General features: G+C 50.7%; 1 protein-coding gene and 1 long non-coding RNA gene across 2 annotated transcripts in view; one reads left to right on the forward strand and one right to left on the reverse strand.

The window, feature by feature from the left end:
• Positions 1-10482: 10482 nt before the first annotated feature.
• LOC109370999 lies at positions 10483-14355 on the reverse strand. The gene is made up of 5 exons (XR_002121633.1): positions 14117-14355; positions 13259-13376; positions 13010-13100; positions 12024-12252; positions 10483-11692 (listed from the first exon to the last, which is right to left on the reverse strand). It is a non-coding gene; the product is annotated as an uncharacterized LOC109370999 (long non-coding RNA).
• Positions 14356-16820: 2465 nt separating this feature from the next.
• The window catches only part of LOC100547960 (protein CEPU-1), a 252773-nt gene continuing 245527 nt past the window's right edge, over positions 16821-24066 (forward strand). The window contains exons 1-2 of the mRNA XM_010723617.2: positions 16821-16927; positions 17974-18042. Of these exons, the coding sequence (XP_010721919.1) occupies positions 18024-18042 (19 nt within the window). The 5' untranslated portion in view covers positions 16821-16927; positions 17974-18023. The remainder of the gene's footprint in view (positions 16928-17973; positions 18043-24066) is intronic.

Below are 24066 nucleotides of genomic sequence, written 5' to 3' on the forward strand. Positions count from 1 at the left end.
CACCCCAAAGCAGTGGGAATCAGTGTTTTCTTCCACCACCTTCACCCATCCTCCTCTGTCTGTTGCCTCTCTCAGAGCCGCACCACCCCCACGTTGGTCCACACTTATGCATTTCTCTCATCTTTGCCGTGTATTAAAAGACAACACCAAAACAGCCACCAACAAAATCCTCAGGCTGGTGAGAAAGGAGCATCCCACTCCTGCTCTTTCCCACCCCTTTGCATCCCCTGAGCATCCCCGTTCTGCAGCCCACTGTGGGATTTCTGCCTGTCCTGCTTCCCACTCACATCTGTGCAGGGATGAGGGAAATGGATGAAGGTTAATTTTTTCAATCCCTCTCATAATGATTCATCCATAACGATTTCTATTGGTTATATTTCCTCGTGTGACAGAAACAATTTACTGCATTCCTGCAAAGCCTATTTTCTCTGCATGATCTGCTTGTGTGGAGGTTTGGGGAAGTAATTTACAGATATTTTGCCTTAAAATAGCTTACAAAGACAAAAGAGTCCTGTTGACACCAAGGTGCACTCCTTGGGAGTGAGGAAAACGGGGATAAAACAGCTTAAAAATAAAAACACTTTATTATAGTCACTCAAAGTCAAATTCTACATCGCACACCGCTGCCTAAAGGTGCTTTTGCTGGAGGGGACTCAGGGATGTGTGGGGCTTTGCTGAGCATCGCGTTCTGCTTGGGTTGGAGGATGCGTGGGGGTGTGCATCAGTGGGGTTTTGGGGTGCTGTGCTCCACGGGCAGTGACCCCTGCAGCAATGGCTGTTTGGGTTGTTGGCTCGGGCAGCTCACACACTGCTTGGTATTGGATTGCTTCATCGGTTCTCGGGTGGCTCGACCTGTCTGTGTCGCCCCAGGAGCTCAGCACCACCTGTGTGTGATATGCTGAGCCAGGTGGGAGCATTGCATGACTCAAAAACACCTTGTGTCAGGGCAGGACAAGCACTGGCTGTGTCTGTGCATGCCATGTACCAAAGTTTGCCTTTGGCTGACAGCTCCCATGCCTTTGCACAGGCTTTTGGTGCCTCACGAGGGAACAAATAAAGGGACGTTGGTGCAGCCACTGCTCTCCATGCACGCATCAGTTTGGTGCACAGCATCTCCTGTTCCCTCCCAGGGCAGCGGCGCGGCGATGCTCGAGCAGTAGGAGGGGGTGGGATGCAGGCATGGGGGGAAGGCAGGCGTTCATTCTGGATCAGCCGGTGACGCAGGCAGCAGCAAACACTGCCTCTTTATCCGCCTGCTGCCCTGCTGAACATAAGGCCCGTTGTTGCTGAGCCGTGTGCTCACAGCAGCACTCGGGGGCTGCTGGGGGCAAAGGCTATCGGGGAGCGAGCCCTCAATGAGCCCTTTGTGGGGAGGCAGGAGGCTCCTCTTGGCCAAATAGAATGCGGGCTCATCTCGTTGCAGTCATAGGTCTGGAGGGATGTGCTTGCAGCTGGTTGGGCTCAGTGCTGTACAAGAGGCAGCATCCTCAGCTTTACCAGGTCCTTTTACTCCATCCTATTTCCCTGTTGCCCTGTGAGCGCTGGTGACTTTGCTCCACTGCATAACCCCATCCTTTCAATGCAGGGAGGTTTTGTGTTGTGGACCCACCTGTCCTGTGCTGACAAGTGTCCCCAAGCGAAGGCAGCAGTTTTTATAAGCTCTGTGCTGAATATGGGGCTGGTGGGGGCTCTAAGATAGCTACATCTGGTGTCTGTGCCACTTTACTCCTTTTTTGGGGAATGTATTGAGGTGCTGCGTGTTGTCCCAGCCCAATTAAAACTACTGTAGGTAATTAGGGAGAATAATTGGCTGGTTGGATTTGGGAGGCATCATGCCATGCGTTGTCTTCCCAGCAGCGGACAGGGAGGTGTTGGGATGCTGCTCATGGGCTTGGTGAACAGGAGCTGGGAAATGCTATTTCTGAGCTAATAAGTGTGGATTTGGTGTTGTGTTGAATCCGCATCTCAAAAAGTTTTAAGTTTATTGTGGTCACTTTAGTCTTTTCTTGAAAAATAGTTGGGAGCAGTTTGCTAGAATTAGGCTGATTATGAAGTTTCAGACCATTCATTCAGCACTGATGTGATGTTCTCTCCTGAAGTTTTATCAACTGAAAACTCCCTTTTATTAGTAGAAATGAAGCCTGGACAGCGAATAGGTTTGTGGCAAATGGGCTCTGGGCACGTTTTGAAGATGCTTCAGCCCTCCCCATCCACTGTGAACGTTCAGCTCCATCCCAACCAGCCCTGACTCCACACAGAGTGGAGTTGTTGCCCCCTTGCTGCTTACCTCCATTCAAATCAGAATTATAGTATATCCCGAGTTGAAAGTGACCCATAGGGATCATCGAGCCAAACTCCTGGCTCCATTCAGGACTGTCCAAAAATCACACCATATGTCTGATTTAAGCCATGCCCTCATGTTTGTGGATTTGTTGGCAAAGGGATGCAATTATTCCAAATTTGAGAAGCTTTAACTGTCTGTAAGGGGCTGCACTGACGCTCCTTTCTTCCCCTACCTGATGCAGTAGGAGCAGAGACCTTGCATAAGCCAGCCCCAGCAGAGCAGCAGGACGATGAGGTTTTGTTCTGTGCTAATTTGAAATGAGGTGAGTGATGGCAAATTGAGTTTCAAGGGCAGCAGAGACAACTTGTCAATTTAGCCTGTGCTCCACGATGTCGGTGCAATCCTTAGTAGCTGGATCTGAAGCTTGTTTACGGCAGTGGTATAATAGCTGCAATCCCCCAGGTAGATTAAGCAATTTCTTCATTTAGGACTCTCAAAACTCTATGACATTTTGAGGGATTTTTTTTTGACCTTGCAAAGGGCGAATGCTGGTTTCTGATGCCAACCCTTGTGACTTTCCTAATGACTCCAGGGGGGAGCGGAGATGGAAGGAAGGGTTGGGTTTGTTGGGGTGGTGTGGATCTGATCCTCCATGGGGCTGGGGTGCATGGAGGCTGCATCCTTGGCTCTGAATGCTGTGGGCAGCCCAACTCAAAGAGATGGATCCCCATGGGCAAGGCTGTTGGTGGGGAAGCGGGCAAGCGCAGAAAAGAAGCAAATGGAGCTTCTTAAATTAATATATGTATATATCTATGTAAAGTTGCAACCTGAAAGCAGTGGAGGCAGGGGGTGATGGGCGACATCCCTGCCCACCTCCCCACTCTGATTGTGGGGATGTTCACAGCTGCGTGTAGGACATGGGAAGCACCTAATGACTGCTGGAGCTGGCGTGATTCCTAAGCAGGGATGGCATGTGGCTGCTCTGCGAAGGGTTTCAGGACTGACAGGCTGTGAAAAGTGATAGAGCGGAGAAACGCCAGCGTGGGGAATTAAACACATGCACAGATTGAATGAACTCCGTGCTGACAAAGCGGGGATGCTCCAGCATTGCTTGGGTTTGTGGGGCCAGGGGGTGTTTTGGGGGTGCACGTGGGCAAAGGAGCTCAGAGCAGAGGCAAAGTGCAAGGGGAGCACTGGGGCTGTCCCATCTGCACCTTTTGCTGCTGCTTTCTGGAGCGCTCTGACCATAGGATCATTAAGGTTGGAGAAGACCTCTAAGATCATCAAGTCCAACCATCAACCTACCCCACCATGCCCACTGACTGTGTCTCTTAGTGCCACGCCTGCCCTGGTGCAGGTGCCTTTCTGTGCCTTTCAAGCCAGTATTTGGGATGGAAAGGTGCAGGATCCCTTTGGCCCATAGGCTTTCCTCCCCATTTACTGTAGAAGTCATGTCTTCTAAGTCACCTTCCCTGCCACTCTCCTCCTTCACTCATCCTCTCCCTAGGTTTTCATTATGATAATGAGGGAATTAAAATCATTTTCAATATTTTTAAACTAAATTATGAACTCACGGGCTCCTTTTGCTCCTGCCATATTGTTAAGTGTCTTAATAGGCCCATTTCCTATTTAAATATACTTCATATGTCACTGCTCAGATGGTCAATGTGCAACAGCCTCTGTCAGCATGGCTGCGTAGGCAGTGGGAGTGAGTGACCGGTTTGTGGAAGCCCCATAAAGGAAATTATTTGTTTTTTGGAATGGAAACAAACTCCTGACAAGGGCTGCAGAGCCTGGCATGGCTTCTTTGACTTTGGGGCAGGATTCTGTTGGGTGTGGGGAGGTTTCCTCCATCCCTTCTTCTGGGGTTGCTGGGGCTATGATGGAGCAAATGAAGTTAATACAGCGGGGGAGAAAAAAAAAATAGACCCCAAAAGAAGTCAAAAGCATCACAATAAAGTGTAAAGTGTTGGAATAAATATTATTAGAGCATCTTCAGCAGCAATAAAAAGATTAATTTGCGATTGCACGAAAGAAAAAAAAACACAACAATGCGCTTATGCTAAAAATTGCTGCCAAGAATTGCTTTCCATCTACTGCATTCTGCTTTATTGGCTTTTCCCTTCTCACCCTCCCTTTATTCCCCCATCTCCCTGAGCTGGCTCTATTGCTGTGGGTGATTGTGAAGGTCTGATCTATCGGTGGGACATCCCTCACACATCTCGCACGCATCTCCCCAGGGCTCTCAGATTCAGGATTTTACCTTTTTTCTATTTTTTTTTCCCCCCTCTCTCTATATATTTTTAACGCAGTGAAACTGATTTGCCACCGGCTGCTCTAAGAGGGTTATGCATACTAGACTGGCAACATCTGATGTATGGCCACATTTGGAGCCACAGACTACACCAGCCTTAATAACATTCTTCTTTACAAAGTGCTTACTGTTAAATATTTATGAGACGATGCATGAACAACTGCTGCCACGTCCGTGAGCACATGAGCATCCCTCCTCTGTCATGGGCTGTGGGAGGCAGGTGGGCAGCCGGGCTGCTTATTGCTTGTGTAACACTCTGAGCCTTGACCTGCCCTCTCTTAACTGTGTATTCAATGGATGAATAATGGCCATCACAGATTTGGGGTGGTGTGGATTCAGAGGGCTGCGTTCCCAAGTCCTTTGACTGCTCCAGACTGGCTGGGTTCCATAAGATGGGGTTTTCTGGATGTGTGGGAGCTCCTGGCTGCAAAATGGGATGAGTTTGAGCCATGTTAGGTTCTGTTACAGGATGCTTTTTGGTTTCTTTTTGGAGCTCTTACATCTTCTGAACCCCTCGGAGGGAGAAAAACGGGACCCAAATCTGTATGCTCTTAATTTAGAGTCAAGCTCCTGCCTTCACCTCAGCCCCCACCCCACTGCTGGGAGGCCTCTGAGCCTCTTAGCTCCTGCAGTTCACTCATGTCCCTCCATCAGGGGATAGAGGTGGCTTTTGGCTGCTGCCTCTGCTGTGGCACCTGGGTGGGTTATCCTGACTCTGTGCTCCACGCCATGGCTGGCAGCTTCGTCCTTACTGACACACAGCATCATTAAAGCACATCCTGTATTCCAAAGGGAGATGATTTCTCACCACTCACAATTGTTTTTGAGTTATCTGATTTTGTCCCAGCGATAACGATCTACAAATTGCACTGAAGCATTTGGAGGGCAGGTACCAGCCCAGCTCCTGTTGACTCCTTTAAACATCCCTAACCCCAGGAATGGGCTTTGGTTGGATGCCAGGCTGAGTTCCACTTGTAATGCTTTTACTTTTGTTTATTTTTTCCACATTATCTGATCGCTTAGAGATGTGTTTGTAGCCTACAATTCAGAGCACAGTGATAACACCACGCTGCTACAATACTCTACGTGGGGAGCTTCTACTCAACGGTAGAGGAGCTGCAAACCTGTCTGCAGTGGCAGAGCCCTGTGTTGTAACCCGAGGTCCTTTAATGAAGCAATGAAGTTTTGGTAGCTTTCTTTAGACATATTGGGGTGTTTCTCTGCCTTGCTGCTTGTTGGCTCCATACCCCAGCAGTGGGGAGTGGTGGATGGAGGGATGCACAGCCCTGCTGCCGCCCATCATCATCCCTCCCTTGCAGCCCCAGCTCTTCTGTGTGCAAAATCATAGCTTTGCTCCTCCAGGAGTGAGTTTTTAACCTTTATAAGAGGGAATAAAGCGATTGGTATCAAGGGCCAACGAGTGAGGACCGCGTGTTGATGTACTCCTGTGGTCTTTATGGTTACCTGGAGACGTTTGGGGCACGGACGATTTAGTGTGTATGCATTTCTTTATTTCCTCGGCTATCTGTATGGCTGGCACGTAGGGGAGATGTGTTTGCTGTTTGCTACCGTGGGACTGGCTGGGCTGGACGCTGTCATCTCCCAGTGTGTGCATTGCTGTGCCCGAGGGGCACTGGGGGCATCGGGATGGGTGCAGGACCAGGCTGTGAGCTGTGGTGATGTGGCAGGACAATGGCATTGGAAATGTCAGCTGGCTCAGCAGTCGTGGCTGTGCACTCAAAACCGTCCCGACCATGAGGTTTCTTGCAGCTGCTGATGAGCCCCCAGGACGTGCACGTTGAGCTGTAAATGGTACACATAATATTAGTAATAATTTCACAGACAGCTCTGCTCGTTTCTGAAGTGAGAGGAGACACTTGTGCTATTCTGCCCGGCTCTCTTTATGGTATAATCTCCCATTGAGATTCAGGGCACAGCTCCACTAATTAAAATGATGAATGCCGGAGGAAGGCTTTGGGTTTGGGTTCAGTAGGTTTTTTTTTTCCTTTCTGCTAGGTCTGGTATCTGCACATACAGAGACTGCTTCAGGCAGAGGATATTTGCTCACTGAACGAGTACCTAGGACAGATAGAAACGCTCACATACCCCTGCACAAACACTGGCTGAGAGATACACGAGCCCTGCTGCAGTCTGCCTGGGCTGTGTGGCTGTCTGGCCTTTGTGCTGGTGCACACATCTGGAACCGTGCAAAGCCAGAGCTGTGATACTTGCTTTGCACCAACAGTCCCACCCAAGTGCGAGCTTTGCGAGGTGGCTGCACGGCTTGGCCTTTCCTGCTGTGGGATGTAGGGAGGTTTTGGGCTGAGTTGGAGTTCCTGCTGCTGTTTGTCCCTGTGCTCGCATGCCCTGGGTCTGGAGCTGCCTCTTCCCAGCCCTGGGAGCGTGGCTGGTTTGTACATCCTCACCTTCACACAGCACTGCCTGGGGCTGGGATCTCAGCTGCCCACCAGCACCTTTCTGCTTGAAACAGCTGGTGTTGATGAGTAAAAAGCCATGATAAATGAAGAGATCTGGTGGGCTTTCTTGTAGTTAAAGCCTTTTTTTGGAGGCTTTTGGGTGTGCACACCAGTGGCAAGGGACACTTTGCTTGGGGAACTGCAACGTCTGCACCTTAAAGCAGGGCTTTAAGCAGGGCTTTAAGCAGGAGCTCTCCATGAGGTTCTTGCATTGCTGCATGCTGACAGCAGCTCCTGCACGGGGCAGGGAGGCTGTTTGGGCAGCTCAGGTCTGGTTTCCATCTCTTTATTCCTGCCTCTGGTCCAAAGAGCTGTGCTGGTGGGGACATGGGAAGGCATGGAAATCTTCAGGCAGATGCTCTAACTCAAACTACTCTTTAATTCCGATGATTTAAATGGAAATCATGAGAGCCTACATAGGGACGAGCCCAGCTGCTCCGCAGCAGTTGAGCATCGTGTGTTCTAGGATCCGTGCTTTTGCAGGACTGGATTCGTTTGTTTTCATTTCTCCTCTTGCCTGCTGATCATCCAACTGTCTCAGTGTTTGGGTGAGCTGCAAAATACCAGAAATACCAATAATAATTAAAGATAACAGGCGATGGAACCCAAACTGCAGCCTGCTGCTTGGCTAGCAGCCCTTGGAATCCGTTCAGTCCTTAGGACCTGCATGAAAGCCCTGTGTGCCCGGTGCTTAGGTGGGCAGCAGCCCCCGACCCCTTTCCTACCGCTCCTTGGAACGTGAGTTTGAAGGCTGAGTTTATTTCCTGCCCAAATTGAGTCATTTGGCTCCGAGGTCCCGCCCTCCGGATCCATCTGGCTTTCTGCCCACGAGATTATGTTATATAAACCACCCCTAAACGCAGCGTCTGGGAAAGTGCCTTTATGTTTTAATTTCCAAATAAGCAGGCAAAATTGAGTGCTCTGATTGGCATCTGCAATCAGAGCCCCATTCAGCAGGAGCTGTGAAGGGAGCTGATTGCAGCAGGCGCTGCTCTGACCTTCTGGGGCTCCGCTGCTGCCTCGGCTTCATTAGCAGGATAAATATTTTTCCAGAAACAACATTTCTGAGCTGCCAGAAGTCGTGACAGGGATGGGGACTGCTCTGCATGGAGGCAGTGCTCTCATGCATCCTGTGGCTTGGGGTCTGGGTGCTAAATGCATGCTTTGGGGAGGTTGGTGATGATGCTTGGGATGCGTTTGGGACACCTGGAGTTATCCTCCCTCTCTGTGGTTCTCTTTTCTTAGCAGCTCTCCTCCCACCGAGCATGGGGGATGTGAAGTGTATTGCAATGCTTTGTGCTAAGGGAGATGCCCTGTGTCCAAGTGCTTGTGGCAGTGATGGGAGAGCAGAGAGCAGCTGGGGGTGTCCCAGGACTGCTCCTGGGGCCACATCAGGAACATGTCTATAGCTGAGAGCACCCAGCTCTGTGCCTACAAGCAGCATCCAAGCTGCTGCTGGGACAACAGCATCTGTGGCATCAGCTGAGCCCCTCGACTGAGTTACAGCCTGCTCTCTGCTCCAGGGGCCTCTTAGCATCCTGCAGCCGGTAATAGATGTTTTTAATTCTCATGGAATTATTGAACAAACATCAGGGAAATATGTTTTACAGTCCAGAGCCAGCGCTGAGCATCGTTAACATTGTTATTGGAGACGAGGCGGATGATTTAAGCAGGGACCTCTGACAAAGACACACACCTGTCCATGAATAAAAGGCTGCAATTTAATACCTGCGCTCTTAATTAAGAAGAGGATGAGGGTTGAGTGCAGTGCCCGCTGCTGATGTCTCCTGAGCCCAGCAGGGGAGGTGATGCACTAATGCTTCCTCCCTGTTCCTTGGCACGGCTCTGAGGCACAGTCTGTGAGGGCAGGTGGGTGCCAGAGCCCGTGTGTCACCATGGGGTGATGGCATCACATCATCAATGTGGCGATGGAAATGAGCAGGTGCTGCCAGCTCCAAGAGCAAAGTGCATCCTGCTGCTGTCACAGCCAGGCAGGCTGCTCTCCTGGCCGCACTGCTGGCAGCATCTGGTGAGCATCCCAGCTCACCAGCCCTGGGAGAAGAGGATTTGGGTTTGCCCCACTGAGGGCTTTGTGTAGCCAACTCAAGCAGCTGTGTTCCTGAGCTGTTACCTCCCTGTGGGCAGCACAGTGCTGCACACAACTGCCCAGCCCTGCTGCAGTGTGGCCGTTGAGGGGCTCCTGCTTACTGCATGGCATTGCATGGCTGCACAGTCACTGCTCTTCGCTGTGCACCCAACTGGGATTTTGTCTGGCGGCAGGCTCTGCTCCTACTTTCTCGGTTCCCCTTGGGCTGCTGAGCTTCCTCCCACTGCATTAGGATTCAGCAGGGCTGTGGGAACCCTCTGTATGGCCATAGCAGGATGCAGTATGCACATCCTGCCCTTGCTTGTTTCTGCTCTGCTCTGGTCTCCCCTTTGCAGAGTCTGACAAAAAGCCAGTGCTAGAGGCATTGTAATCCTAGCAGGGCCTCCGAAGCAGAAATCTTGTATTTTGGCTGCAGCGAGCTCTAGAAATATTGGTAAACACTGGTTTTCTTCATTTGGATGCAGCAACGAGCTGATGGGAGGCTCTGGAGGAGCAAGGCTTGTTTGCATGCGTGTTCAGGCACACAGGCACAGCCGTACACATGTTGGCTCGCAGCGCGGTTCACTTCACCCGCGTCCTGTGCAGGCAGCCATGCAAGGAAATTACTTCTGCATCCGTTGTGCCGCTCCATTACAATAAAGGACGAGCAGCTGGTGGGCTCCTGCTCCTCGTCTGCATCCCCTAGGTCCAAACAACATCTCCTCTTCAGTGCAGCTCGTCTCAGATCGTTCTGCTGTCCTCTGCAGCTTCCCTGCTGCCTGCGGCGCTGAGGAGGGATGCAAAGAATAGAATCACAGAATCGTTCAGGTTGGAAAAGACTTCTCAGATTCTCAGGTCCAACCCTTCCCGCTGCACCCGCTGACTGTGTCACTTAGGGCCACGTCCTTGCAGCTCTGGAGCACCTCCCCGGGCAACCTGTGCCAGTGCATCACCACTCTTTGCAAAGAGTTTGAGTGTGATAAGGACAGCACGCAGCAGCTCAGATTGGGCTTTGCAGTGTGATTTTTGGGAGTGTGTTTTGTGATGCTTTATTGTGCCCAAAGGGGCAGAAGCCCCCAGTAACTGCAGTGGTGGTAGGAGAGGTGGCAGCGTGGGTTGGTCCCCCCATGGTGAGGGGGGAAAACTGAGATCAGTGGCGTGCACCTCGTTAGGCATCTGAGAATTGAGCTGTGAGACACCAATCCATGGGCAGGCGAGCTTCATTAGTTCCGCTGCTCGTGGGACTGCCTGTTTAAAAGAGCACGTAGATTGGGCAAAATTGACTTTTGTTTTTAATTATTTTTTAGGTGGTTTTGTCAAAGAGAGCCCAAAGTTTTCTTTTTGATCGTTATTAGTGCCAGTTTGCTGTGCCCAAGGCTGTGTTCTGGAGGATCTGTGGGCTGTGCTCCTGCTGCACGCCTGATGTTGCATTGCAGAAACTGAATCCTGACCTGTGCAGAGCTGATGTTTTGATTCTGTAGTGTTTCCCGATGCAACTCTTTCAGAACAAACAGGCAGGCAGACCCAGCAGGCCTGCTCTTGGGGCATAGGAGCAGCTTTCAGTGCAGAAAACCTTGGAAATCTGAGAAGTCTGAGCTGGTTTGGCCACGAGGGCAGGATTTGCTCCGGTTTCAGCTGTGCAGGGCGCGGATGTTTCCATGCTCAGCTTTTCCCTGCCCACAGCTTTGGGGATGCAGCCCGTGAGCATCCTTTGCAAAGCAAGGGCAGCCTCAGCTCTGTGCCGGCTGCAAAGCTCCGCGATTGAAAAGCGCCAAGGAAAGATGAATGCGGCTCTGAAAAGGTTGATTTGCACCATTCTCCTGCTCAGCTGTGCGTTGGGAAGGGAAGTGGCAGAGCACAGAAGCCCCACGTGCTACAGACGGACCCCACAGCTGAGGGGAAGGAATTAGTCGCTCGCACACCGCGTTCCAGTCGAGATCACAGCGCGGCGAGAAAATAGAAGCAGGAGAGGCAGTCCTGCTATAGCCTCCAACCCCTCTGATATGAAAACGGAGGAGAAAAGCCAAGTGCAGAGCAGATGAGAGAGACATTTGCCTCCTCGTGTGCAGGCTGACAGGAGCGGGGCCGGCTTTGTCAACCCCAACCTTGGGAAAGCCACGATAAGAGTAGGAAAGTCTTTGCAAGACAGGATCCCCCACTTGCAACGAGCACGAAGCTTTAATTTCCAGCCCCAGCTGGTTGTGAGATATTGAGCATTAAAATCACATTATTCTGATTACTGTCTTACTACGTTTTCCACTTTTATTCCTCACTTGGACTCCAGCTCGATTTTAGTGCGTACTCCCTCCAGATCTGCCGGTGCCAGGAGTCAGTGCTGTATACCATTGGAACGCTCAGCCTCCCGGCTTTCAGATGGTATAATTAAAGCATTAATCTCTTACTCCAGCAGTCTGTAAGACAGCAGCTGCTAAAATAACATGGAAGGAACTGCTACAGAAAGTCGCTTTGGTTCCTGGATCGCTGCAGTGATTCTGTAGGGTCAGCACACATCGCGTCCTGGTAGGGTGGGTCTGGGGGTGAGAACAGAAACTGCGGTTGGGTTCCAAGTCTGTTCCTCCTTAGGAGTTGAAACCTCCGGTACGGTTAAGGATACTGACATCTCTGTGCTGTGTAGAGATCTGTGGAGGTTCGGGACCTTCACTCACTCTGGTGTGGGACTCGTGTAGGTATGGAAAGTGGAGGAACTGGGGAGCAGTGATGCTTGTGGACATTCAGAGAGTGGGGGACCCCCAGTGCTGGGGCTGTTCAGAGCTATGGGGATGTGGCACTGAGGCACGTGGTCAGTGGACATGATGGAGTGGGCTGGGGTTGGATTTAGGGACTTTAGAGGTCTTTACCAACCTGAATGATTCTGAGATTCTATGCAGGGCTCATTTACAGGCTGGGAGAGCAGCAAAGCCTTCATTTATCCCCATGTGCATGCGGTGAGCTCTGGTGGTGGGAGAACAGCTCCTCCCCAGGTGCCTCTGAACACAAGCTGGGTTCTCCTCATCAAGATGCGAGCTGCCAATGATTTTCATAGCTTGATTAACGCTCTTCAGACCAATTTCCTTTGGCTGCTGTGGAGGAGCTGAAGGAGATGGATGTTTTCCATTACTTGATGTAATGACTGCAAGGCAGCCTAATGAAACCTATGCAGGCAAAGTTTACAAAAAGACCACCAACAGGCGCTGATGGCCGGGCTGGGGCTCAGCGTTGGGTCAGTGGGTGCTGATGAAGCAGGATGGAGGATGGATGTCTTGGCTGAGAGATGGGAATAGGGATGGAAGAAAGGAGAGATGGAAGTTTGTGTTGCCCCCACAGCAGACACCTGCTTTGTTCAGCTCTCTGATGTAGAGTCAATGCCTGCTGGACATTGACCTAGATCTGCACTGAGAGGATCTCTGCATGCATGGCTGCAAGGTGATGCTAGGAGCTGGCTTTATGGACCTGCACTTCATTATGCTGAGAACAGGAAAGCTGTATTCCTGCTGGGGAGAGGTTAGCCTGTAATTTTCAACTGAGTGAGAGGGTCAGGCAGGGTCCATGAGACAGGAGGCTGCAGGAAGCAGCTCCTTTGGCTCTCCTCTTTCCCTTTTGCAGGTAGTGGCTCCCACCTGCAGGGCTGCAGCACGGATGTGAGCAGCACGATGCACAGGCAGGGATGGCATCCACCTGCTGGCATGTGGTTGAGCAGCAGATTTCATTGTACCTCTGGAACAGCTGCAGTTAACAAAAGACGAGCAGCCCAAGGGCCAGTTTCATCTTATGGAGGCTGTGGGAGATGGTTTGAAATGTGCCTATGAGCACTGAAGGGGGTCTGAGCCTAATTAGCCCCTGAGAGGCACCTGGTCGGTGTGTGAGACTGATGTTGTATGGGCTCCAGGCTGCTCTGTCCTGCACAGAAGGGCTGGATGTGAGCCTTGCACTGCTGTGATCCTGCAGAGAGAGCACAAAGGGCACATGGGCTGTGCAGAATGAAGCTACTGCCGTGCCAGCTGCTGCTGAAAGGCAGTGAGAAAGCCATGTCCAACCCCATGGTGTCTGTGGGATGGGCAGGGGATGACTGAGATCCCTCCTCCCGACAGAGCACATACCTCCAGACCTTGGGCACTTGCTTGCCACCAGCCAGGTCTGTGAATCCAGATGTGGCACAGCTGCATGCAGTCCTCATTCTCCTGGGAAGCGATGCTGACAGCAGGCAGAGCCCTGGGGCTGCACCCAGCGTGGAGGTTGAGATATATATAAATATATATAGGTATATTTCACAGGCAGAGCTGCAGCTTACAGTTCCCTGTGCCTTATTCATGACTCAGCCATTTCCTCATCTACCAAATGAGGATAATGATGCGTTTTTGTGTCCCAGGTGTATTCAGAACACTGGCAACAATGCAATCGAAGTGAACACTTTCATTTTTTTGAGCTCCAAGAGGAAGTTGTAAGTGAGGATAATTCTTATTTCATATCTAATGCTGCGGGAGGTGTGGCAGAGTAAAAAGCCCCATCCAAAGTAGGAGAAGTGAAGGGGAAAAAACAGTGTGTGGGTCCACACGGGGCTGGATGTGCTGAGCAAGCACCCGTAAATCAAGACAGCCAAAATTAAAGGCCTTGATAATGGGTTGGATTAATCTGCTCTGACTTCTGTGTCTAAAAGTTTGATGTCAGTGCTGGGGTTGGTTGCCTCGGGCTCCCTCCTGGTCCACGGACAGAAATAGGCATCTCCAGAGGCCGTTTATTTCCTACCAGAAAGACGGGTGAGATGAATTGCCCTCTGGAGGTGTTGGCCTCTCTCCGTTGGCAATGGGAGCTCTGGGTATTTTTTTTCTTTTTTTTTTTAAACATTTATTTTATAAATATATGTGGGGAGGTGAAGGCAAACCCTTAAATCCCATCAGGACTGAAAGGAGAGCTCTGCATGGGATGGGGTCTTTGGGTGTAGGGATGTAGCATCTCACCTCACTGTTGGGGTTACCCCCTTCTCTTGCCATGCAGTTTTACTCCCAACTGATGGGGTTTTGTATCCATGCACCCTTCTCATTTGATGTGGAAAAGCAGAGGGATGCCCTGCAAGCCTGTGCTGCACTGCTGCATGTAGGAGATAGCCAAGCTCTGTGAATGGCAGCGAGCAAACAGCACAGCTCAGCTGGCAGTTGCATGTGGACATTGGAGCGATGGGCCACATTATAACATCATAAAGCAAAGGGAATGGAAACAGCGAGTTCCTAACTACCAAACCCTGAGCTCTGTGCTTTAAAACCTATTCGAGAGGGCTCAGAAACAAACTGTGCACTTCCGTGGTCTCCTGTGTCCTCCTTCTGTATTTCAAATGAATAATAGATAAAGGAATCATTTTATTTAAAGAGAATGAGTTGAATAGAGTTTGCCTTAAAAAAACAAAAAACAAAAAAAACACAACACAAACCAACACACACAAAAAGCGCCGCAGTGCTCGGCCCTGATTGCTGCTCTAAAAGAAAAGTTGGCTTTCCATTTATTATGGAAATAAATTAAGTTGATTGTTGGAAAGTTGTGTGCAGGATAAGAACGGTGCCATTGTGAGCTGCAGAGAGATGGATGCATTTAATTTACCCCACTGGTGCGTTCAGTGCATCCTCACGGCTGGGTTTTGCAAGGGATTTTTTGGGGATGCAAATCTGCATCTGGGGCAGTGGTGACAGGGGGTGGAAAATTCCTTGGAGGGGAAAAGATGTGAGTTGAGAACTGTTGAGTTTTGCTGCAAAATAGTGCAGGGAAAAGTGTGGCGGAGAGCGAATAAACCCAGAGCAAATGAAAGACAACGTCTTGAGGTGGAAAGGGAGCTGCAAAATATCTGCTGATGTTTATGGCCAGCAAAGGTGAAAAGCAGCCCTGCGTGGCTGTGCTCCCTTTTTGCAGCATGCTGCAGCACCATTTCTCCCTTTGCACAAAGCTGCCACCCCCCACGGTGGCATTTACACTGCTCTGAAGTGTTTTCCTTTCTGTTCTTGCTTGTAGCTGAGGAGCGGGGTGACCTGTCTGCGTGGTACAGCAGCTGTGGGCAAACAGCAAGCAGGGACGTGGGGCAGCGGTTGGGCTCTGGTTGGCTTTGCAAGCTTTGACTGGGCAGAGCTGCTCATGAATCATCTCTCCAGCTGCTCTTTGTATCGTCTTTTTGATTCTCAAATCCCTCATTGCCACATCCCCACGCTGTGGGACACCCCCAGGGATGGTGATGACCCCCCAGCAGCTGTGCAGCGCAGCACTGCTCTTTTGGAGAAGAAATTTTTGGCTGTGCAGGATTTCTGCTTCCTGTGATCAATTCAGGATCAGCTGCTGCAGCGCAATGAATTTAGGGCCAGAGGGGACTTTTAGATCACATAACCAGGCCCCAGAAAGTCATTAGATGGCTCTTTCCTGAGCCTCAGATTTCGTGTTTGTAGAACATACATCTTCCAAAAAGGTGCTGGGGGTTGATTTATGTATCTCAGGAGATGCTGCATGCAGGACTGCCATTGGTGGTTTGTTTTAAAGGTTAATCACCCTCGCTGCTAAACATTTGTGCTTCATTTAATTTGTCTGCCTTTACCTTTCAGGTGTTGCCCGTTGCTGTGTCTAACACCTGGCTTTGTCTCTGACCCACCCCGCACCTCTCTCCCTTCTCTCCCCCAAACCAAAGAGTTTCTCAGCATCCTTTATCTCAGTTTTTAATCAAGCCATTTGTTCTTGGAGCCTTTTTCCACTTCCTCTTTTGCTTCCCTCATTTGGTTGTTATTTCAAATACAAACAGAAAAGAAACCAAAAAGAGCTCTGCAGGGGGTGGGATGAGGCCATGTGTGTGTCCCACTGCCCCATCCCACTGAGCTCAGGGCTGCTGCTGGGCTGGGGCCAAGGAGGGGGGAAGCTTTTGGGCTTTAAGGAGCCTAGCAGATTTTAAATTGTGTTTCCTTTAATGAATGAGTCACCCAGTTACTGCAGCCTGAACACCTGGGCCCAAGGTCTGATATCTCCAGGGAGGCTTTCAGTTTTTCACACAGTGTTGGTGGTGCTCCTGCATTTGCTGGGAGCGGAGGGTCCTCCCACATTCTCCAGTGCTGCTGCGTGTGTGTGTGTGCACAGAGGCAGGAATTTCCAAGTGTGTATTCTCCTTCTGTCCCATTGCATTGTGCTTTTGTTCTATGGAAGCCAGCTGGGGTGGGAGCACTGCCCTGCCTTGGTCCATTTGGGATACCTTGCCCCCCAGCTCAGGTGTTTGATGGCTGAGCTGCTTCCCCAGGTGGTCTGCAGGCATCCCAGTGGGGAGGGGGCCCTTCAGCTGCCTCCTGCAGAGACCCAGCTCTGTTTTTGGGGTTTTCAAGTTGGAGTACCTGGAGGAGAAATGGCATGCAGCCACGTATGGTCTAGTGCCCATGAGGCTGCAGAGTCACTGGGGAAGGGAGCTGAAGGAACCCATATCTGCAATGTGATGGAATAGAAACTGGGAGAAAAGAGGGACTTGCCTGCTCTGCTGTTAGCTGCTGCTCCAGCCCCTTAGTTTGTTTCAGCTGTTCTGGATGATCACAAACCAGCTGTGCATTATTGGGCTTGTTGGGTGGTAATGGCTGTGGGGCTGTGCTTCGTCCTCCCACCTGGTAGGGGCTGGGGGGGGAAATCAGCTCTGCCCAGATAAAAGGAGAGCAGGAGGGGATCTGCTCAGACATGGAGCTCTATACCAGGAGTTAGGGGCTGTCTGGGAGGAAAATTGAGTTTTTTCTTGGTGTCGAAGTCACGTGAGGAGCTGCTTCAGTGGGGTGAGTTGGTTTCTCTTGTTGCAAGATGGAGACCTGATTCTTACAAAATGGGAGAGGGATTTGGGGTAGTAATCCTCCACCCCATGGCAGCTTGCTTGCACAGCTTAGCTAGGGCTGTGGTGTTTGCAGTGAGCACTGCGGCAGGGGCACAGGGTAAAGCCAGGAAGGAAGGGTTGGATTGGTGGGTGAGGTCTGATGTAGGGAAAATGCTTTTTGTTCTCTTTCTTCTGCTACATTTGGGGTGTTTGTATGGCTGTGCTGCTTCTAGGGGTGGTCCTGCAGAGCTCTGCCCTGAGCCCCAGGGGGTTGAGCTGATGTATTTATGTACCTTCCCTGCTCTGTGTTTAAAAAGCACCTTGGAAAACGCAGTAAAAGAAGCCACAACTCTTCTCGGTGTGCTCTAGGGGTTTTAATTTATTTTTATTGTTTTGGATGCTTGCTTTGTTGTGTTGTTTTCCTAATACTGGAAGTTAGCCTTACTGCAGAGGTGGTGCAAAGGAAAAGCATTGCACTGGTTTAGAATTGTATGGGTTTGATAAGGTAGGACGGAGGGATGTGGCATAGATGTCAATAAGCTGCAGAATTACTTCAGATTCCGGCAGAATAGCAAGTCTGTGTTTTTTCCTGTAGTTTTTTGGAATAATGTAACTGGTGATGCATTGACACAGCTGCCCAGGGAGTGGTGGGGTCACCATCCATGGGGTGTTCAGAGCCGTGGGGATGTGGCACTGAGGGATGTGGGCAGTAGGCACAGGTGAGGTGGTTTGGGGTTGAATTGGGGGATCTGAGAGGTCTTTTCCGACCATAATAATTCTGCGAATATCTGGAGTCAGAAGGGACCTAACAGGCTCACAGAGTCCAACTCCCATTTGTTGCATTTTCCATCTCAGGGCTGGAGTGTGCAGCGGTCAAGGGGGGAGGTTTCTGTGCATCAAATGACTTAATATACAAAAATTGGTTGAAATGGCTTGACTTGCTTCCTCAGTAACTACATCAGAAAGCAACGGTCCAAGTCTATATGAGTGACCATCCTCTCCCTGTTGCAGGCTGGACCAGGCTGGCTGACAGATGCTCCTGGCTGCGCAGGATCGCTGCGATGAGAAGACATCCCCAAGGTAGGGCAGACTTATTTTCTGATTACAAGATTATATGTGTCTGGAGGGCATCAATCTGTTTTCTCGGCTTTCAAGGCAGTTTTTATTGTGTTCATGTGGTAGTGCTGCCCGTGATGGGTTGTTGGGAGTGCAGTTTTATCTGGCTGGCATTGGGTAACCCTGCTCAATCCAGAACAGGAAGCTTCCGAAAGTGATTTTGCAAACCTGGAGATGTTTCAGGCTTATGAGGCTTTTGACCTGCCTCATTTCTGCTCTTCTTCTGTATTTCGAAGGGAGAAGCTTAGCAATGTGAATCATGTGAAATACAGCGTGAAATCTTTTGAGTTATCTAAGCCGTGCGCATACACAGGCGCTCCTACCTCCCTTAAAACTTCATCTCTCTTTCCTCTGCTGATCCACGTCGGATTGCTTCGTGCCATGCTGGGAGGGTGGATGGGGGCAGGTGGGGATGTGCTGCCCTGCTTTCTGCCTTCTCTTTGCATTGCTCCATGTGCCACGTCCTCATTACACCTCAGCTTGGCGGCGGTGGGGATGGAGGGCTGACCTCTCTCAGGTTGGGACTGTGAGTTTCTAAACCTCATGCGTTCTTTGATCCTTTTTTTTTCTTCTTCTTCTTTCCCTGCCCTATTTTACTCAGTACTGTGCCAGAAAATGTCCACGAGGCTGAAAAAGTGGTATTCCCTCCTAAATGTAGAGTCCACCTGCTTCTCGTATATGGGTTGTGTGCCCTTCCTGCTGCTTTCCCAGCCAGCCCTTTGCTGCTGCAAGGCTCATGCGTGTTGGTAGCACTCAGTCTCTCTGCTGTTCCTTCCTTTTGCTGAGCAGTAATTTTATGTGGCTTCTGCTCTTGTCAAAGGCAGAAGAAAGCTTAGCCCACGCCAGGCAGCGTTTGAGGCTGTGGAGCGCTGGGTGGGCTGTGTGTCATCTTTGCAAGGATATGAGCGCAAAAAAGGAAGGGAAGAAACCCCAAGGAAAGGCATAAAGATGGGCAGAAATGGAGGGGATGGGCAATGCGGCTTGAATGATCTTAATGATCCCAGGCTTTCCCAATCATTCAGTGCCGCTGTGTATTTGCCACCTAATTTCTTCCCAACAGCCCTAAACTGAAAATAAAGTGCTGTTTAATAAACACCACTCGGCATTTCATTTCCCTGAATGTTCTGGTAGCAACTGCTAATTATTCCAATGATTTCCCCCCACTGTAATCATTCAGAACCAGCTATTCACGGATCCCTCCATTGACTTGGATATCCATACACTCGCACGCTGAAATATGTATATATTTTGGTGTCCTATTGAAAATTCAATAGGATCCAATTTCAGTCGCTATTGCCTTCCCCCTGTGTCTCCCCTCTCCAATTTGCTGATGCTCCAGCTGCACGGTGGAGAAGAAAGGATGCAGCGTCTCACGCAGACGTAAACAACGCCGTCCAACTGCAACGGGGCGAGAAAAATTACTTCCTTGTACTCCTGTGCTCCTGACAAGAGCTGCTTCTATTTCTTTTTATTTTTTTCCTTCCTTTTTTTCTACTACGTTCGATTTTTCCAGCAGTGCCGGGTAGTGGGGAGGGGAAGCACGCAGGGAGTGCTGTTTTCTTGGGGTGTCTGGACATGCTCAAATTGCAGATATGGATTTTTGAAGGCGGTGGGTTTGTTGGCAAAATGGGTGCTGCTCCTCGTGGGGCTGCCTTACCTGCATTTCCCCTTTTGGGGAGAGGATGGGCTTGGCCCATTCCAGCCCTTCAGGTGTTGGGACACGAAGGTGACTGTGGGCTCCTCTGTTTCCCTGCATCCCCAGCAGATCCCTGAGTCTGTGCTCTCTCTCCAAGCCCTGGAGAGAGCAAAATAAGGAAAAAATACTAAGTTACATAGAGATGTATTTATTTTGGGTCACCCTCAAGAACGGGTGCGTTCACACAGTAGCAAAGCCCCTCTATCTCCTCGAGCCATCTGTTTGCAGAGCTTTGGCCCATGCAGCCGTGCCTCTTCCCTGGGTGGGCTTATTGCCTGCTTGTAATCCGTGGGTAAACAGCCCTCTGAGCTGTGATAAGGGACGTGTGGGGAAAACCATCACTGTAAATGTTGGGGATAAGGAATCTGGTTTGTCTAGGGGAAGGAGCAAATTAAGAGGCGAGCAGATTCTTGCTAACTTGCTGGGTCCAACCCCGTTGTTTCACTTGTGTTGCATCTTGCTTGGAATTGGGAGAGCTTTGTTCTCCATGTCATGCAAATGAGTGATCCTTCCACATCAGGTGTGTGCATCCCTGTGATGCTCAGGGACTGACACCAGGGCAGGGCAGGGCAGATTGTTGGGTCTGCAAGCAGCCATCCCATGTCTGCGTCTACACCTCGACCCAGCCCTTTCTCCATCCATTTGCCCCTTCTTTCTGCTGCTTCTACCATGAAGATCACGTTGTCCCTCAGCATGTAGTTCAAATTTAAAGGGCAAACAATGTGCCCTGAACGAGCAGCCCCAGCTGGAGGCTGTTCTGGGCACAGGGATGGGGTGGTGGCCCACTGCCCTGTTAGCACACGGCATTACTGTGTTTAATGTACTCAGTGCTAATCTTTTTCCAAACAGAAACGATCTTGCTGAGTTCAGCACTGAAGGAGCAATAACCAATGAAGGAGATGAGATTAAGAAAACTCACAAGAATCAAATGTGCTGGAAAGGGCTGGGGAAGTGCCAGGGGGGCACTGCAGTAAATGACCTCCCAGGGAATTAGGACAAATAAAACCGTGCTCTCTCTTCTCCGAGGCACCGTATGGCAGTGCCTTTGCTCTCCCCTCTCTGCTGTGACCACAGATGATGCTGTCAGGGTTATTTCTGCACCAGAGCGCAGCAAACGCCGTGTGGTGAGCAGTGCAACAGGGCTGCAATGAGGGATCTGCGTCGCTGCATTCAGCAAAACCAGCCTCTCGAGCTGGAGGATTGCTGCTTCGGTTGGTGGTAGCATGAGGAGCTTTACTCTGCCTGGAACAGCCTCGAGAGGGCAAACAAACCTCTGTGCTGTGGCTCTCGTTGCAGAGGCTCTGTGCAGCTGGTGATCGCGTTGTTCTGTAAGCCAGGAGTGGGGCTGTCCTGCTGTGCTCGTTCTGCAGTGTGCTTTGCTCATTGCTGTGTCTAAATTCCATCGGGCTGAGATGCAGCAACCCAAGCAAATCGTGGCAGCGCAGAATTGGAAGGGAAACACAGGGGTCATTGAGCTCAACTCCATGTCTCCACATAGGACGACCCAAAAAAAACCTCCAACCGTATTTCTGGTAGCAGTCCAGCACGGTCCCCCACTGAGCTCTGCTGGGCTGGATGGAGCTGGAGGGAAACCCTCGGGTTCTGCTGCTGTGTTCCTAATTCTAGATGGGGGCTGCAGGGCTTCAGTCCACAATGGAACGGAGGAGGTTGGGCCCATTGGGTTTGCTCTGCAGCAGTGTGGAGGTGTGCACCCCGTGCTGTGGGGCTGCTGGGGGCTCACCCCATTGCTGTGCTGTCAGCAGCAGGATGCCCTTCACAGAGCCTGGCCATCCCCACGCGCCCCGCTGCCTTCGATCCCGACCCAGCGCCGTGCGGGCTGCAGGGATGGCTTGGCAGTGATGTATTTACTACAATTACCATCTCTCTTCCCAGAGGAGGAAAAAATAGATGAATAATATGTTTTGAAGGTGTCATGGAGTGAAAGCAAGAGAGGAGCTTGAGCCTGAACTTATGAATAACTTATAGGCTTCCTCCCTCCGTGCAGTCACTCCATTTGGGCTTATCTTTCCTGCCCGTAGGAGGTGTAATTAAAGGAGTGAAGCTGGGCACAGCGCTCGTCTGTCTGGCTCCGTGTGTGCAAGGTGCCACAGAGCCTTAGTGGGGCTGGGAGGAGGGCTGTGTGACTTTCCACCACCCTTCAGCAGGGAAAATGGTGTTGTTGCATTACTCGTGGTCTGTGCCGTGCTCTGGTGTGGGAGCATCCCCCTAAGGCACCCTTGGCACTGATGTCACCTGGGGCAGGGCAGTGGTGGAAACCCCATGCGTGGCAATGGGGAGAGCTTCAGCTCTGACACCAGTGGGGATTCCCTTCCCGACCTCAGGCGATGACTTCGCCTTTCCCAGCTTTGCTTTCTTTCCCTCCATAAAATGAGCAATTTGCTCTTGTCTCAACACTTCTCTCCTCTTTCTCTATTTTGACTCCAGCAGCTGAAGGGAGGGGATTGTATTTGAGCGGTGTGCACGCAGAGCCGCGCACAACGGAGCTGGGATCTTATCAGCAGCTTGTGAATGCTATTGTAATGCATATCGTAATTATAGGTGTGTATATGGAGGGATGATGGAAAAAAGAAAAATAGAACAAAACGGGGCATTTCCCTCTGGAAAAAATGTGAGTGAAATAAAGCCACGCCTGGGACTGTGTCAGTTCCAGCAAGAAATGTCTATTAAAAATTATGCAGTGCTGCTCAGCAAGGTCACTGTGCTCCTGTTGGAGCCACTTGGAGGTTTCCTTCCAAAACTGCAGGGGCGGGGGGAAGGCATGCAGACTTTTAGGTGATGTGCTGTAATTTCGCCCTTCAGACTGGGGATAAAAAATAAATTTGTGCAGAAACTTTGCCCGAACGATTCCTCCCTCCCCTCTCTCTGCGCACGGAGGTGCAGCATCCCTCCTTAACGCCACATCCATGTGTGATTTCCAATGAATAACTCCTTCCCCGTCCCCTATCTCGGGAGCACAGCCCTGCTATCTGTGCTTTCCTATCACTGCACGCAGATATGTACGAGGTGATGGATATTAGGTGTTTATTGCACGGCATTGTGTTGAACATCACCTGCTGTTCGACACGAGGAGCTGATGTTGTGCAGAGCCACGAGCCCAGGGCTCCTTAGGAACTGTTCCGGTGCATCGGGTAAATAGACGTGCCCTGAACAAGTGCTTTGTGAATTAATAATGCATGGAGCAAATCTGGGAAGAGCACTACAGCACAGGGGCTGCTCGGGAGCTGCCCTCTGCTCGGGCAGACAGGAGGGAAGTTTGGGTTTTAGAGGAGAATGTGTCGATAATGAAGCAAACTCTGGGTGCTGTAATAGCTGGGGTTGCGTTGTGTTGAGTGCTGGCCCTTGGTGTGACTGTTGGCTGGCTGTTGTCACGCTGTTGGGACAAATACTGCAGATCTGCCCCATAGGAGCTCCCTGGGCTGCAGCAATGCAGGAGGAGCACAGCTGGATGTGCAGAGGTTCCCAGCCAGATCTTCTGGATTGCAAAGCGAACAACTCAGACTTGGGAATCTCTGAGGAGGAGTCAGTGTATAAAGCCAAGATATTCTTTTTTCTTTGTCATTTTTCTGCCTATAATGTTGTTTTATGTTGCTGTGAGTCATTTCAAGCAACAGAATGTGCCACTAATGAAATGCCGAATATTTAACACAGCGTTATTTATTTGGCCAGTATAAAGGAGGGATCTCCATTGTTGGACAAATGCTGGATGGGATCAATGTGTGGTGTTGGTCTCCGGGCCCACGCTGGTGCTGTGCTCTCAGTATTGCATTGCATGTGGGCAGATGTGGTGGTTTTGGACCTTTTAGGGTCAGAGGAAGGGCTGCCTCTGGGAATGGGCTCCAGATAGAGAATCGCAGAACCATTAAGGCTGGAAAAGATGTCTCAGATCCCCGCCCCACAGTGCTGCATTTCCATGGCTCTGTGCACCTCTGGGGCGGTGACCCCTCTGCTCCCTGGGCAGCTGTGCCAATAGCACTTGCTGGTTAGCTGTAGGTGTCCCTGTTCAGGCCATTTCCACCTCCAACGATCTTATATTGATGCCTAGCAAGGAGTTGGTTTGGGCACAGAACCTACACGAGCAGCATTGGATCAGGTGTTAGGAATGGGGCGCAGTTACAGCACAGAATTCTTACACGCGCACGGCTTTATCTAGATTAAGAGTAGACGGATGCCATGAGTTAAATTAAATTTAATAGAGGAGAGGCGAAGGGGGGGCAGCGGGGTGGCCGGCACGCGCAGCGAAGCGCAGAGCTGCCCCTGGGGTCGGGAGCCGA

Source organism: Meleagris gallopavo, chromosome 26 (genome assembly GCF_000146605.3).
Source record: "Meleagris gallopavo isolate NT-WF06-2002-E0010 breed Aviagen turkey brand Nicholas breeding stock chromosome 26, Turkey_5.1, whole genome shotgun sequence".
NCBI classification, from domain to species: domain Eukaryota; kingdom Metazoa; phylum Chordata; class Aves; order Galliformes; family Phasianidae; genus Meleagris; species Meleagris gallopavo.